The 15382-nt window shown below is 39.8% G+C and overlaps 3 protein-coding genes across 7 annotated transcripts; 2 read left to right on the top strand and 1 right to left on the bottom strand.

Annotated features, from left to right (window-relative positions):
* Positions 1-88: 88 nt before the first annotated feature.
* On the top strand, positions 89-5522 carry rsph4a (radial spoke head component 4A). The gene is made up of 7 exons (XM_042756861.1): positions 89-310; positions 616-844; positions 1736-2041; positions 2486-2929; positions 4289-4433; positions 4521-4638; positions 4737-5522. Exons 1-7 carry the CDS (start codon positions 126-128, stop codon positions 4963-4965), a joined length of 1656 nt encoding a protein of 551 aa, XP_042612795.1. The 5' UTR covers positions 89-125; the 3' UTR covers positions 4966-5522.
* On the bottom strand, positions 5114-9929 carry LOC109090729 (alpha-soluble NSF attachment protein-like). Its single transcript, XM_019104571.2, has 11 exons — positions 9708-9929; positions 8866-8945; positions 8662-8778; positions 8498-8544; positions 8293-8370; positions 7740-7795; positions 7523-7607; positions 7331-7435; positions 7165-7233; positions 6509-6559; positions 5114-6390 (listed from the first exon to the last, which is right to left on the bottom strand). Exons 1-11 carry the CDS (start codon positions 9803-9805, stop codon positions 6289-6291), a joined length of 888 nt encoding a protein of 295 aa, XP_018960116.1. The 5' UTR covers positions 9806-9929; the 3' UTR covers positions 5114-6288.
* LOC109074825 lies at positions 8913-14612 on the top strand. Of its 5 annotated transcripts, XM_042756856.1 has the most exons (3): positions 8913-9308; positions 11787-12248; positions 12321-14612. In XM_042756856.1, the coding sequence occupies exons 1-3, from the start codon at positions 8951-8953 to the stop codon at positions 14456-14458; spliced, it is 2958 nt and encodes a 985-aa protein (XP_042612790.1). In that variant the 5' UTR covers positions 8913-8950; the 3' UTR covers positions 14459-14612. The 5 variants fall into 5 exon arrangements, with proteins under 5 accessions (XP_042612790.1, XP_042612789.1, XP_042612791.1 ...); XM_042756855.1 differs by having other exon boundaries at positions 11787-14612; XM_042756857.1 differs by having other exon boundaries at positions 8913-9490; positions 11787-14612.
* Positions 14613-15382: the final 770 nt, after the last annotated feature.

Here is a 15382-nt window from a genome sequence, read left to right as displayed (position 1 = left end):
TAGCATTCGGCCAATCAGAATAAAGACGCTGCCAGGCAACAAGTTTGTTGTGGTTACACTGCAGAGTCCATAGCAACGTAAGTGAGCTGTGGGAAGTGCGCTGATGTCTTTGCGAAGCCGGTCTGATGTTAATCGAGATTTGCCATAAGAAAAAGCTGAAAAAATATACAGTTTTAATTAGTCGTCGACAATTTGTAAGTTTTACCAAAATGGAGATCACCGAGGAAGCGTTGAACAGTGAGAGACTGCAGGCCGCGGCGCGTTTTAAAGCTTTCATGATGAAGAACAGCACTAAAACAAACCTCAATCTGTAAGTACATCACAGCATTAGCTTCGTACAGTATTCCAGTCCTAGTATTATTTTTTTTAAGGTATTCTTATTATTAATTATTTTAGTACCATTATGAACCAGAGGACGTTTATTTGAAGTTCGAAACACTGTATCATAAAAAGTTATGATACAGGCATGTTGAGACACCTTGTGACAACACGCCCCGAACTCCCCTAACTGTATTAAACCGAGCTTCGGTCATTTTACGCTTGCCTTAATTACCTTAAAGGAATCCAATAGCGGCAGTGTAAACATTGCTGATGCTCTTGAACCTCTTCGTCCAGCTATGACCACCTCGTGCGACTGTTAACTAAAGTTATGGATGAGCGTCCGGAGAACGCAGTGGATGTGATCGAAGACATGAGTCGCGAGCTGAAAGGAAGCATCCTTCAGGAGAAGCAGGACACCCTGCGTGACAGTCCGTCCTCCTCCGCGGCTCTGTTACTGGCCGAGCAACAGAAGGCGCTCTTTACGCGCGCGGCAGGTGATGAAGGGGATCATGAGGAAGATCTGGTAAGAGAGCGGGTTGCTCTTGCTCCGGGGGTTTTTTTTTTTTTTTTTTTTTTTTTTTTTTGCATTGCATTATTTGTTTTAGTTAACAAACTTTTCTTTATTGTGTACTTGAATGGGTGCTTGTGCTATCTTTCTTTAAAGCAAATGCAACTTGATTTGATGTTCCTTCAACTTACACTATCACATTCAGACATGACTTAAAAGGGATGGTTCATCCAACACTGAAAATTCAGTCATCATTCACTCACCCTCATGTGTTCCAAACCCATAAGACTTTGGCCACTCTTTGAAACACAAATTAAGATGTTATAATTAAGTCTGAGAGGTTTAGAAAGTCCAGGTAATCAAAACTTAGAAAATCCAAAAAGGTCATAAATTGATCCATATGAACTGAGTGGTTTACTCCAAGTTTTGTGAACAGATTTTGGGTTTTTATTCAAATATAAACGTGCATATAGAGTGCATCATATGGTATGATCAATATGGAAACCTTGAGCTTTTGTGTTTACGATATGTGCTCCATGTATGTGTCAATCATTGTATTGATGTAAATAAAAGCTTAAATTAAATGTTAATCATATAGAGTAATCATATCTCTTCTCAAGACTTGGATTAAGTCGCTCGCTTCATATGGATTCCATTTACAACACCATACGTTGGATCTTATAAGTATTGGACTTTTAATGGAGGGACTGAGACCGCTCAAGTTTCATTAAAAATATATTAATTCATGTTTTAAAGATTGACAAAAAGATCTTTGGGTGGACTATCCCTTTAAGGTTCAAATACTTTTACTTTAGGACCACTGTAGACGGCCAGTATTGTGGTGGGTCCTATGGGCAGTTCAATACAATACAACGGTTTCTGTAATGCATTGTGTATCATTTCCAGGTGGAGTCTACTTTAGCTAATGTTGCAGAACTTGCGTTCTTCTTTGAGCAAGCTGGTGTGGGTCTGGGGAGAGAGGAGATGCATAGAGTCTTTCTGGCTTTGAAACAGCTGGTGGACTCACAGTGTCTCCTGCGCTGTCGATTCTGGGGCAAGATCTTCGGCACGCACAGCAACTATCTGGTGGCTGAGGGGGAATTCAGAGAGGGTGAAGGAGAGGAGGAGGAGGGGACAGAACAAACACATGAGGATGAGGAGAGGGAGGAAGAGCCAGAGGAGGACAAGGATGAAACAGAACTTGTGGAAGCTGTAAGTCACAAAATGGCAGCTGAAGTATACAAATCTGCTTTAAATATCATACTTTTTGGAGTAAAGGTGCAGTCACATTTACCGTTGCTCTAAATTCTGCTGCTGTTCTGATTTCGATAAGAATCAGTTCAGTCTGGAGTTTTACATTAGGGTGAAAGATTGCCCTATGCAGATTTTGCTGATTTTCAAGTTCACAGGAGTTTGCAGAGTTGAGCAACAGAAAGATGCTTGGTTTGAAAGTGAAGTGTTTTTGCCTGCAAACTTTTGCATTGAATTCACATGACAAACTTGAACATGAGCGAAATCTGCGTGGGTAACATTTTCACCCTCAATCCACGGATCCTATTGAAATGACTGTATTTTGCCCACAAAAATTTTTGGTGAACAACAGTAAAAATATTAATATAAATTTGCATTTAAAAAATTATTTAACTTTACTTGTAGGCTGATCCTCCCCCCAAATCGACATACAAGCCACCTCCACCAGTGCCAAAGGAAGAAAATCACACTGGTGTCAACAAATACACATATTTTGTGTGTCAAGAGCCTGGCATGCCGTGGGTCAGACTGCCGATGGTCACCCCCGCTCAGATCACAGTAGCACGGCAGATCCGCAGGTTCTTCACAGGCAGGCTTGATGCTCCTGTTGTAAGTTATCCTCCCTTTCCTGGCAATGAGACCAACTACCTGCGTGCCCAGATCGCACGGATCTCAGCGGGAACGCACGTCAGTCCTCTGGGATTCTACCAGTTTGGGGAGGATGAAGGGGAGGATGATGGCCTGCGAGACAGTTATGAGGAGAATCCTAACTTTGAGGGCATCAATGTAAATGAGATGGCTGAGTCTCTGAATCTATGGGTCCATCATGTACAGCATATACTTACACAGGTAAGAAACAGACAGCCTGCTGGAAATTCATCTGCCCTAAAATGTTCATTGAAGTGGATCTCAAGTAAGTTTTGGTAACTGTGTCTCATTTCGAAGGCTGCGTATGTCATTGTCATTGGTTATTTATATCTTTTGATGTAGTGTGCCAGTAGGAAATCAGGATCATACTGCCTGTCTGACCCCCTTAGTTACAGTTGCTCACTTGGACAAACGGAGTTGCTCAGTCTTACAATGACAGACCTCAGTGAAAACCTTCTTCCGAGGTGTTTCTGGTAATTTTGGGAAACAGATGGACCTTCAAGTGGGACTTAAATATTCCATGGAGGGATATATAAAAGATATTAAAATAAGTATGTAAAAATACTGATCACAATGCAAATGGTCATCATGACAACAACCCGGATCAGCACCCTTCATATACTGAAGAGTAAGATTAAATTGATTTACATTTAACCAGATTAATATGGAGAGGCACTCTCATATAGACCTTTGTTTATGTGTTTGAGTTTCAGTGCACAGTACATGATGTGAGAACAGTTCGCTATTTAGGTTTGTACGTTAGCATGGACTCACTAACTTTTACGCAAACGTTAGCTTGTTATAGCCAGAGATACCTTGCTGAAGCACAAGATGACATTAACGTTCTGCTTGAACAGATGAAAAATATCATTTAATGTAAGTATGACAACCAGAAAATTTACATTTTTGTCTTCATTGTGATTGGAGTTGAGTGCTTAGGGACATTTTGCTCTGTTTTGGTTGGATTTAGGAAATGTAATAAAATAAATTACATTGCCCATCCTCTCAGGATAACTGGAATCAGTGTTACAAGTACCCTAGGCACATCGTTTTTCCATTTTTGTAGCATAAACAACACAATTAAACCGATGTGAGCTTCGGCTCTTTCAATGCCTCTCTATGGCGCTGAAACCTAAAGATGTCCGAGTTTCACTCCCTGTGCAACTGATACTCGACTGCTATTGGCTCATCTGCATTCGAGGGGAGGGGCTTATCGATAGGTCAATTAAGTGGACTATTACTTAATTTCCAAAAGGAATTTTGGAAATGAAAACCTACTTTCCTCCTGGCACACTAAAGCAAAAAATATGAATAACTGATTCTTTTTGGTGAGAAATTTAACATGCTCAGCCTTGTGGGGAGTGTACCGACATGCAGTGCCATTGCACTACAGGTGTCCCGAGTTTGAATCCTGGCTCAAGGACCTTTCCCGATCCTGCTTCCCCTCCCACTCTCTCCCACTTCACTTCCTGCCAGCTCTACTCTGTCCTATCATAATAAAGGCAAAAAATGTAACATGCTTAAGACATTTACACAGCACTATACATGTATGAATGTTAGGGCCGCTGTGTGTGGGTAAATGTAACTAAGAAGTCTGCTGATGACGTGGATGAAGATGCCGAGGATGAAGAGAGGGAGGAGGAATCTGATGAGCCTGAGCCTGAAGTCGGGCCTCCTCTTCTGACACCTCTGTCTGAAGATTCAAGTCAGTCACACTGCATAACATTTACATTAAATACCTCTAGGACAGTTTAAATGTTGAGCTGTAATGCAGAATATGCTCGGTCCACAGAGATTAATGACACCCTACCTTGGAGCACCATGATTTCCTCTAACCTCATTCCTCAGTTTTCCATCGCTGTGCTGCGCTCCAACCTCTGGCCTGGAGCTTATGCTTATGCTAGTGGCAGGTAAGAACCTTGCTTTTCAAAATGTACACTCCATCCAACCATCTCTACAAACTGATACTTTTTCGGCTGAGTAAAACCATTCCTCTGCTCCTTCTCAGGAAGTTTGGAAACATATACATTGGTTGGGGGATGAAATATATCGGAGAGGCCTACACCCCAACCATTCTTCCACCACCCCAAAATGAGTACCCCAGCGGGCCTGAAATTACAGAGGCCCTGGACCCCAGTGTGGAGGAAGAGCAGGCTTTGAAAGCTGCTCTGGAGGAGCAGACGGAAGCCCTGGATGAGACAGAGGATCTGGAAGAAGATGAGGAGGAGGATGATTAAAATGGACAAAAATAAACCTGCTTCAGAAGGTGTGTTGATGGTCAGATGCTTACATTTTTTATAAGTGCAGTTCCTTAAAGAAACCATTTCGATCTAAAGACTGTCTTTGTATGCATGTCTACATCGATGAAATATTAATAACAAAAACTGAGGGAATCAAATCATTTATTAGCTTTTTAAATCAGTTTAACAGTTTTGATGAATTAATGCATGCTTCCACTGCTTGCTCCAAACGTTATACCATGTGTTACACTTCATTTTTTGTTACATAAAGCTTCTTCTGCCATGCTTTTTTCCATGCTGAAGTTCCTGTATTGGTTCATGACTAGTCATAATCTGAATCATCTGCACATATGTATGTAGATAAAATTTTCAACACATAAAGCACTACATTGCAAAAGGTAATTACTTAAATAATAGGAAGCCTATTAATTAAAGTTTCTTTTAGATAACAAACCGTTTGACTTTTAATTATGTTTTCTGAGTATTGGAATATATCAATAAATTAAACTCAAACTAAAGTACAGGTCCTGCAAAATACATAACCATCATGCAGATTCACTCTGTTATGTGTTGGTACAAAAATCTAAATAATTTAGGCTAAATTTATTATCAGTTTTTAAATAGGCTTATTTCATAAAAGATCTAACTGAAGAAATTCAGTTCTTGATTATTTCCTCCATTAAGGAAAACAAGATAACAATTAGTACTGTATCAGCTGATTCTAGCTGATCATCACAGTTATAGAATTCTGCATAAATCTAAAATTATCATTACTAATGGTAGTAAGTGATGGTTGAGGAGATTGCCCCCTTGTATGTAAAGCGCTTTGAGTGCCCAGAAAAGCGCTATATAAATGTAAAGAATTATTATTAATTAATTATTAATAAATACTACTAATAAATATTGACACATACGAGCCTTGTGACTTGCTCATTAACAAATGAAAATCATAAGATCATCTACAACCATTAATAAAAGAATAATAAATAAAACAACTACTGAAGCTGCACAAGCATGAACGCAAATGGTGACACATAATCTGATTTACGAGGAGTTACATTTACATCAAAGGAATGTTGTGGTCAAAACTTGTCAAATAAATTCTACTGAGTGTCATTCTAGAAGACTTCAGTGTTCTTTGGGATAAAGGTTACATTTCTTTGAAGACAGTAGGACTTGAAGACAATAATGTGTATAGTGTGCATATGACCTTCATTTTCACGTATATGAATAAATAATAAACACGGTAAGAAAGGAATCACTGTGAAGTGAGAGGAAGAACATGAGAATGGGGAATGAGCTCGGATTCATGACTTCACTCTAGCGAAGGTCATTCTCCTCGTCCTGAATGGTCTTCTTGATTCTTAGTAACATGGTGGTCTGCCACTGATCAAGCCTGGTGATGGAGTCAAATTCCCTTACCTAATGAAATAAAATAAATCCAGAACTTTGCATGGAGTATTTCATGAAGGAACTACCACAGTTAAAATGTGTGCAATGAATTATGTAAAACCTGAAACAATGTACTAAGAGAACTTACTGCATCAGCGTACGCATCAATATTCTGCTCTTCATGGGCATCAATAAGTTTCTGTTTAGTGTGAAATGCAGAAACTTAAATTTGGTTTGATCACTTCATATAAAGTCTCATAAAACATTCAAGGACTCTATGTACACTACTGTTCAAAAATCTGGGGTTGGTAAGATTTTTATGTAAAGTAATTAATACTTTTATTCAGCAAGGAACCATTAAACTGAATTAAAGTAACAGAAAAGACTCACACTGTGACAAAAAAAATCTATTCCAACTTAATTGTTCTTTCCAACCTTATATTCATTAAAGAATACTGAAAAAACTATAATGGCTTCCACAAAAATATTAAGTAGCACACGTTTTCAACATTGATAATAATGAGAAATGTTTTTGGAGCAGCAAATCAGCAGTATAATGACTTCTGAAGGATCATGAAACATTGACAATTGAAGTAATGGCTGCTGAAAATTCAGCTTATATACATAGAAAACTGGTATTTTACATAATAATAATAATATTTCACAATATTACTGTTTTTAATTGCATTTCTGATTTAAAAAAATCTTACCAACTCCAAACTGAGACCCAGAATCTGAGATGACAATGCTGTTCCATAGAAGAAACTTTAAGTAACTAAATGTATTGGAAAGAAAGACTCCAACCTTAAGAAGCTTGCACTCTCTAGCATCTGAGAAGGCTGGAAACATTTCTTCATACTTTTGTACAGCCAGCTATTGAAGAGAACAAGGGTTAAATAATGAGAAAGCAGAAAGTTACATTTTAGTCTTTGTAAATATCTTCAGATGGTGAAGAGTGTAAATCAGTCACCTTGCAGTTGAGCATGTCCACACAGAAGTGACACAGTGCTGCTTTGAAGAAATGGTCCTTAGCACCATACTTCAGCAAGGTAGTGTCCATGGAGTAAGTCCCAATCTGAGCAGAGACAACATGCTAGTCAACATGAAGGATGAATAAGACAAACAAACACAGGTTTTCAAAAGAAGATCAAGCCACACAGACCTGCTCAAATATTTCAGTGGCTTTCTGGTACTGCTCCATCTGAGCCGCATATGTTGCCACTTTGAGAAGACACTTGTTTGCGGCACTAGAGAGAGAGAGAGAGAGACTTCATTTATTTTAATAATACTAAATGAAATCATTTAATTACAACACAGCTTCTGTGCTCAAACCTAAACTGTTCTACAACACTTCTAATATAAAGACTACTGTAGAGTACCTGGTGGACTCCTCTCCTTTGTAATAATCTGCAGCATGTTCATAATGAGCAACGGCCTGTAAACAAATAAACATAAGTATTCTGGGCACAAATAATAGCAAATTAACAATTATTTTTCTTTCAGAAGGGGTTCTTTTATCGTTCATTATGGTATCAAGTGGACACATTAAAAAAACTCACTACTTTTCAAAAGTTTGGGGTCTGTAATATTAAAACGTTTTACTATTTAATGTATTTTAAAATGTAATTTGCAAAGCTGAATTTTCAGCAGTCATTACTCCAGTCTTTTGCATCACATGATCCTTCAGAAATCAATCTAATATGCAAATCTGCTGCTCAAGAAACATTTCTTCTTATTTCCCACAAGGTTTTACTTTATCAATTTAATGCATCTTTTCTGAATAAAAATATTCATTTCATATCTTACTGACCCCAAAAATTTGAACGGTCCAAAAATTTGAACGAGTATTTTTATACTTCTTCTGTCGATATTCATCTGAGCAATTTATTGATAAATATGCACCTTTACATAAATAGATCACTTCCCACTTACTTTATCTATGTCCAGTAACTCAGACTCATAGATTTCAGCAATAGATATGTGGTGTTTCGCTGCAATGTTGAAACGTCCCTGTAGAAACAGATTTGTAAGAGAATCCCAAATCAGAAAAGTGTATTACCACAAAACAGAAAAAACTTACTTAGTTGCATATTTATGTTGAATTGTATTTGAATGCTTAATAAAGACTTTTTCTCACCATGCCTGTGTAGATGTCAATGGCCTGACAGAAACAGTTTATAGCCTCTGTATAGAAAAATTGCTTAGTAATAGAATAATAGAATTCCTTCTTTTGAATTACAGACACTACATACCGAGAGACTTTTATTGCTCATAATGTAAAAGTAACAATAAGAGCTATACCTTCAGGATCAGCTTTTTTGAACGCATTGCCAGCATCAAGAAAGTTTACGGCTGCGTCGTGCTTGCTTTGCACCTGTAAATGCAGCTGTGCAGCTTTGCAGAAGGCATCTCCTGCAGCTTAAAGGGGAACAAAGCAGCAATACAAGTGACACATGCTTATTGAACACCCTCATACTGTGGTGCAAAAGTCGCTAGGTGTCGTACCACTCCAGTTCTTGGCCATCTTGAACATGTTGGCAGCTCTCACGTACAAGTCACAGGCCTCCTCGACTTTGGAGGAGCTCCTGCAATGAACAAAAGCGAAGGGGGAGGTTCGTTCAGTTCACTGGAACCGATAGGAGGCGCTATTAGCAGCGTTCGCCTGCGTTCACAACGTGTTCCCAGACCTGATATGGCCAACATGAAGCAAGAGCCAGAAATCAGTGAGAAAACACAGGCCCGATGTTGCTCTATAGCCTGGAAGTACTACATAAAAAATGAGAGCAATGCCACGGTTTACTGCAGGTTGTGTAAGAAGACCTTTAAGTTCTCTTCAAATACAGCAAACATGATAAAACACCTCAGAGTGAAACATCGACTCAACATCCCCACTGTAGCCAACGGCGGAGAAAGACAATGCACTGAAGAGCCCACCGAAGGCAGCATGGGTGAGTTTCAAAAGTGTTAGAAGTGCTAAACGCCTCAGTGTACACTGGCTTTGAGTTGCATATGAATGAAAGCGAGAGGGAAACGCTACATTTAGCGCGCACAACTCTTTATCATGACGCTTTATACTGCACTGCGATGCTACTTAGTGTGCAAAGTCTGCGGACTGGAAAAATAAACTCTGGTAGGTTTACGACAGCTAAATGCGAACGACGTTGTATTACTAATAACACAATTTCAAAAATATTGCTCATCGATTATATTTGATCATTCCAGTTATATCAACATTGCTTGTTGCACACGAATTGTATTTGACACCTATTGGTTTAGTTAGATTTTAATGCGCACGATTTGCACATTCAATATTGCAGAGGTGCAAAAAACATCATTAATGGATTTACCCCAAAAACGACCCGAATAACGAATGCGACGTTTTCATTTTCTTGTCTGCCTCAGCCATGATGGCCATAGCTTCCTTTTCTTTTCCAGAATAATCCATTTTGGCAGATTAAATGTGAGCCAGACTGCACTGAACGATATCCAAGCAATATCCAATGCACATCGCCTGAAATGAAGTTATTTGTTTTGTTGACGCATCATGCGGAAATCGGAAGTAAATTCGCTAAGACGTTAGGGGTTGTCACAAAATAGTTGTTTTCAAAATGACAGTGAACCGAACTGCGGTGTTTATATGATTACTTATGAGTTGCTGTCAGTTAATAATTACATATGTACAATTATGTAACAATTTATATATCATATATACACCAGCAGGGTCAAGCAGTTATGATATATACATATGTAAACGCGCCTGATGTACATTATTCGCTTCTCTTGACTGTAGAACTTACCCTCGTACCCTAGTGGCCCCCGAGCCATGCACATCCAGTGTGTAGGTCACGAATGCGCGGAGGATGTGCAGGAATTCTGAGACGTTTTTTATATTTTATTAGTAAGGTATTATTTATTTTCAGACGCGAAGTTATAGAAGTCAGGACTGCGGAAGCGTGTAGTATTTATTGGTGGTGACACACGATCTGGAAGTGTGACCTTAAACCTTAATGTCCCTTATGCTCGCCCGGAAGAACATCCAGTGACGTTTGATGTAAATAATCGCGTAATTGTTTCATTGTTATCATCTTGCGTGGTTTTCGTATTCTGGCTAAACGCTCTTGTAACGAGCAAGAGACAGTCATACCTGACATGGATCAGTCTCATAAAACAAATCTTATAATTTGTTCTAATTTTCCCGCGAAAAACAAAAAATGTTTTGAGTCTCGTGCTGTGTGACATGCTATACTTTATTTTGTTCAACATTTACAACAGTGTTCTGGTTTAATTATTATATAAAGAGTTTTATTAACGTAATGCTATTAACAATAACATAAGATACTACATGCATGGTTTATTTGTAGTTTAAAAAAATAATTTCACACGCTGCAGGAGCTTTTAATATAAATGACAAACGATCCAAAAGGTGATGAACTTGTGAAATAGTGTCCTGTCACAGAAGAATAATAATAATAAAAAATGTAAATTCAAATTAATTTCCTTATCTTACAACTACACTTTTATAGCATTTCAGAGTATTGCATTTTGGTTGTATTTAGGTTATGTGACAATGTTCTACAACCAACCATATCTGAGATAAAACAAATAATGGAACCAAGGTTTGAGTAGAAGTTTAACTGTTTGGATTAAAAACAAAAGAACTGCAACTTAAAAGCTATATTTTAGTTCCAAAAAACATCTTAATTTTATATAACCAAATACATGTAATAAGAAACATTGTACACATGGTTTTGAGCAGCCACAAAAACATTTTACAGTGAACACAAAATCAGGCTAAACTGCAATGCTTGTATAGTATTTCAGCTAACTAGAAGTTCTCTTTAATGGCTGCACAAGACAGTTTGTCTATATTTCTCTCTCTAACACACACACACACACACCCAGCCAAATGGTTACGAGAACTAATTTGTGCAGTGACTTGGACAGGTGAGGTGAGAGACTTAGTGACAATATATTTTATAAAGCTGTATTGTGAGTATGTCACAGTGGTAAGAAAAGGTTAAGTTCAGTTAAGTCGGAATATAAACAAAAAGGCAGTCCTGATAATGTTATTTCTCTAGATTTACACAAATTGCATACGGCACTGGGATTTCTGTACATTTGACATTTTGTTGACCCCCAGGAAACAAAAGGTTGCAAGGACCACATTCTAACAATGAAATAGCATTTTTATGAAAATGTTTTTTACAAAAACAACAACAACAACAAAAAACTCTTGACATTCATTACATAAAGGATTAGGATTAAAGATTTTATCATAGCTTTTTCATTACAAAATAAATGTAACTGTAATTATGCTAGTTGCATAATTGCATAAGTTCCTGTTTAATCCTCTTGTTCTTAAATAACGCATTAAAAAAATGTATGCCCTGATTTTTGTTTGATTTTTTTTTTTTTTTTCACCACAGACATGGATCTTCCGCCTCAAAGGCATCCCGGAAGTCACAGCGGTCCAACTCTTCGTCGGAGAATGCAGCGTTTTTTGCCATTTTCTGTCCGCCGCACATCGAAAGTGTGGAACCACTACACTCAGTTAAGTCTGCATCGTGTCGAGTGTAACCATTGTAAGAGACAGCTTTCCTTTCACAACAGCACTACTTCCATGAGAGAACACTTGGGACGCAAACACAGCATTCGGGAAGGAGCAGTACCCCCTCACAACACAACAGGCATCCCCACTCCTGCAGCATTGCATTCTCACATTCAGACCTCTTTACATGGAAATAGATGTAACACCACAGGCAATGCTCCATTGCAACCAGCACTACCTATTACTGTCAAAGAGGAGCAAGAAGAAGTACTGCCAGCTGAGATGGCAGAGACCAAACCAACTCGGACCACATACGCCCCTGACTGTGCAGCAGGAAGCGGTACTTCTAGTTCAAATGCCATTGTGCACCAAGATACAGATATGGGTTGCCTAATGTATAATTTTCCTGCAGGGGAGATGAGCAGTACTGCTGGAGGCAGCAGCAACCGCAGCTGCTCAAGAGCCTGCAGCAACAAGCGAGCAGAGGTGTTGACCGATCTTATCTTGGAAATGGTCTTCAGGGACCTTCGGCCGTTGTCTGTGGTGGAAGAGAGGGGGTTCAAACTCTTACTGAGTTGCCTAGAGCCTAACTACCCCGTGCCTTCTCCGTCTCTGCTTGGCAGTTTACTTTGGCATCGCTACCACGTCCTCAAGCAATGCCTTCAGCAGCATCTACAGACAAGTCTAGCTTCTCACTGTCTGACCCTCTGCACTGAATATTGGCGATCCGTAGATGGATGTGGGGTTGATGGGGACGGTCAGTACTACCTTACAGTCAGCACGCATTTTGTAGACTCTCATTGGCGCCTGGCACGTTGCGTGCTTGAGACCCGTCCAATAGCAGAATTCAAAGGAAGCTCATCTGAGAGAGGGCGAGCGAGCTTTGCAGACACTTTGAGAGCAGTCCTCTCTGAGTTCCAGCTCCCAGAGAACTTCATTTTCTGTGTCGTGCATGACACCCCCAGTGGACCTGAGTCCAGGGGGCAGGAGAATATGGCCATTAATCAGGGATATCCGCAAGAATTTGCTGGACCCAGCCATCCTCCTCCCAGTAATCTTCCCGAGGGATGGGCACCTTTGCTTTGTGCAGGGCGGGCCCTGAAACTTTGTGTCCAGGAGGGACTTTGTGTGGAGACTGTCAGACAAGCTCTGGCAGATGCCCGTGCTATTGTCCTACATTTCCAGCACAATGTGAACGCTTCTACGGCACTGAGCCAGAAAGCAGAGGCTGTTAATAAAGAGTCCGCATGCCTTGTCTTGAATGACCCAGGACGCTGGACCACTGCCATTGAGATGTGTGAGAGTCTCCTGGAGCTCAAGTGGGTAATAAGTTCTGTCCTAGAGGAGCAAAAAGTAGCAACAAATCTGGCAGATCACCAGTGGCGTCTTATACATGAACTAGTTCCTGTGCTCAAAACGGTACGCATTGCGGCATCGTTTTTAAGTGAGGACATCAACGGACCCATTTCAGCATTGATGCCGTGCCTACAAGGAGTGTCTCGGCTCCTGGGACAGAAAATTGCAGAGTGTACCTGTCCAGTGGTGAAGGGAGTTATGGAGAGAATTCGTGCTGGTATGGACAAACGGTGGAGTCTGAGTGATGAAGATGCTCTTCTGGATTCTTCAGCCGTTTTGTCCTCGTTTCTGGACCCGCGTTTTAAAGAGTTGCGGTTTCTCAGCCCACATGCTCGCAGCAAGTTGCACGACAAGGTGAAAGAGCTGCTATCTGTGCAGCCTTTCACGAGCGACGAACAAATGAATGCAGAAAGGAGACAAAGCATGGAAATGGAAGAGACTGTGGATGAGCGTGGAGAACCTGCAGATTTTGAATTGGATGATTCCTTGCCAATTCCTGCAATGGCTTCTTTGGATTCTCCTGAATCCTGCGGATCAGTGGAGGAAGGTGACAGCGTTGAGCTGCAGACAAGCGAGCCATGTGTTGCCATATCATCTCCAGAACAAGTCAATGAAAACACGCTTGGTTCGCCTTTCAAGAATGCCAACGACCGTAAAAGACGTAATAGTGGGACCAGTATGACATCACCGCTGAGAGGAGATTTACAACTCATGCCTCGTATACGGATGAGTCCTCTCCCGCAGAGCATGTATGATATTATTCTGGGCGAGGATCCTACTGAGCGAATGCCCGAGATTCACCAGCAGCTGGAGAATTACATAGCAGAGCCACTTTGCAGACGCAGCCTCTCGCCCCTGCAATGGTGGCGCAACAAGGAGCACCGCTTTCCTGCTGTGGCCAGACTGGCACGAAAATACCTGTCCATACCTGCAACTGCTGTTTCTGCTGATCGGACATTTGCCCCTAGGGAGTCCCCAGTGACCCAAAGAAGGGCTACATTGGGGTCTAAACACCTTGACCACATTTTGTTTCTCCATCAGAACACTGACTATGTGGATCAGCTGAAAGGTGACTCCTCCACACGTGAAATTGAACAGTGGAACAGTGTCAGTGGAAACCAAAGCAGAGAAAGTCTTTACCAGACTCTAGTATCCTATGAAAGTAAGGTTTGTGTGTCCGAAGAAGAGTCATGATCACTGTTTATGTACATATGCACAAACTCATGTTAAAGGGATAGTTCAACCAAAAATGTAAATTCTGTCATCGTTTACCCTGAATTTACTCACACTATGGAAAAATACTATGGAAGTCAATGGGGACATCAACTATTTGGTTAACCACGTTCTTCAAAATATTAAATTTTCAGCAGAATTAAGAAATTCATACAGGTTTGGAACAACTTGAGGATGAGTAAATGGAAACAGAATTTTCATTTTTGGGAGGACTATCCCTTTAAGACTTTTTAAAAATACACATGTAAATATTAAGGGTTGCCTTTGAACAGTTGTCACATCCCACAATAAGCTAGTTATCTGATGACTATCATAATCAACAGGTTTTAAACACACATTACGAGAAAAGATAAATACAGTTATACTGCTATGTAAATAAGTTTTGAAATAACACATTCCTTTTACAAGGAATTTGTGACACTATTGTTTAATATAGTCTTTGGTCTCTAAGAGGTCTGAGGATTTGTTTAGTCATTGTCTTGTGACTAATGTAGATACTGTTTTACAAAATTTTGCCTAAATCTGTTTTACTACATTCTTAACGTCTCTGAAGCATTACATATTTACGCAATATGAGCACATGAGCAATCATGCTGCTGTTCTGAATATCAGCACGGCTGTGATTTGGTCATAGGTAATCACTGCTGTGCAGACATCAAGCCAACTTCATCTCCGCACAGTTAGCATACTCTGTTCTGGAACACTGAAAAATCTAGTTTGGTCAATCAAATTCCAGGCCATGAAGTATTATTGTTTAAATCTGCATAGACTGTTAAAATAGTATTGTCACTTTAAAGTGTTGTAGGCATTACATGGAATGCATTGTCAAACTCCTGCATGCATTTCAATGGTATCACTTCCTCCTTTATATTTATGGGGGATATG

The sequence above is a fragment of the Cyprinus carpio genome, chromosome A5, assembly GCF_018340385.1.
Source record: "Cyprinus carpio isolate SPL01 chromosome A5, ASM1834038v1, whole genome shotgun sequence".
NCBI classification, from domain to species: domain Eukaryota; kingdom Metazoa; phylum Chordata; class Actinopteri; order Cypriniformes; family Cyprinidae; genus Cyprinus; species Cyprinus carpio.
Note: the sequence above shows the minus strand (reverse complement) of the source record. Positions and strands in the feature narration are given on the sequence as shown.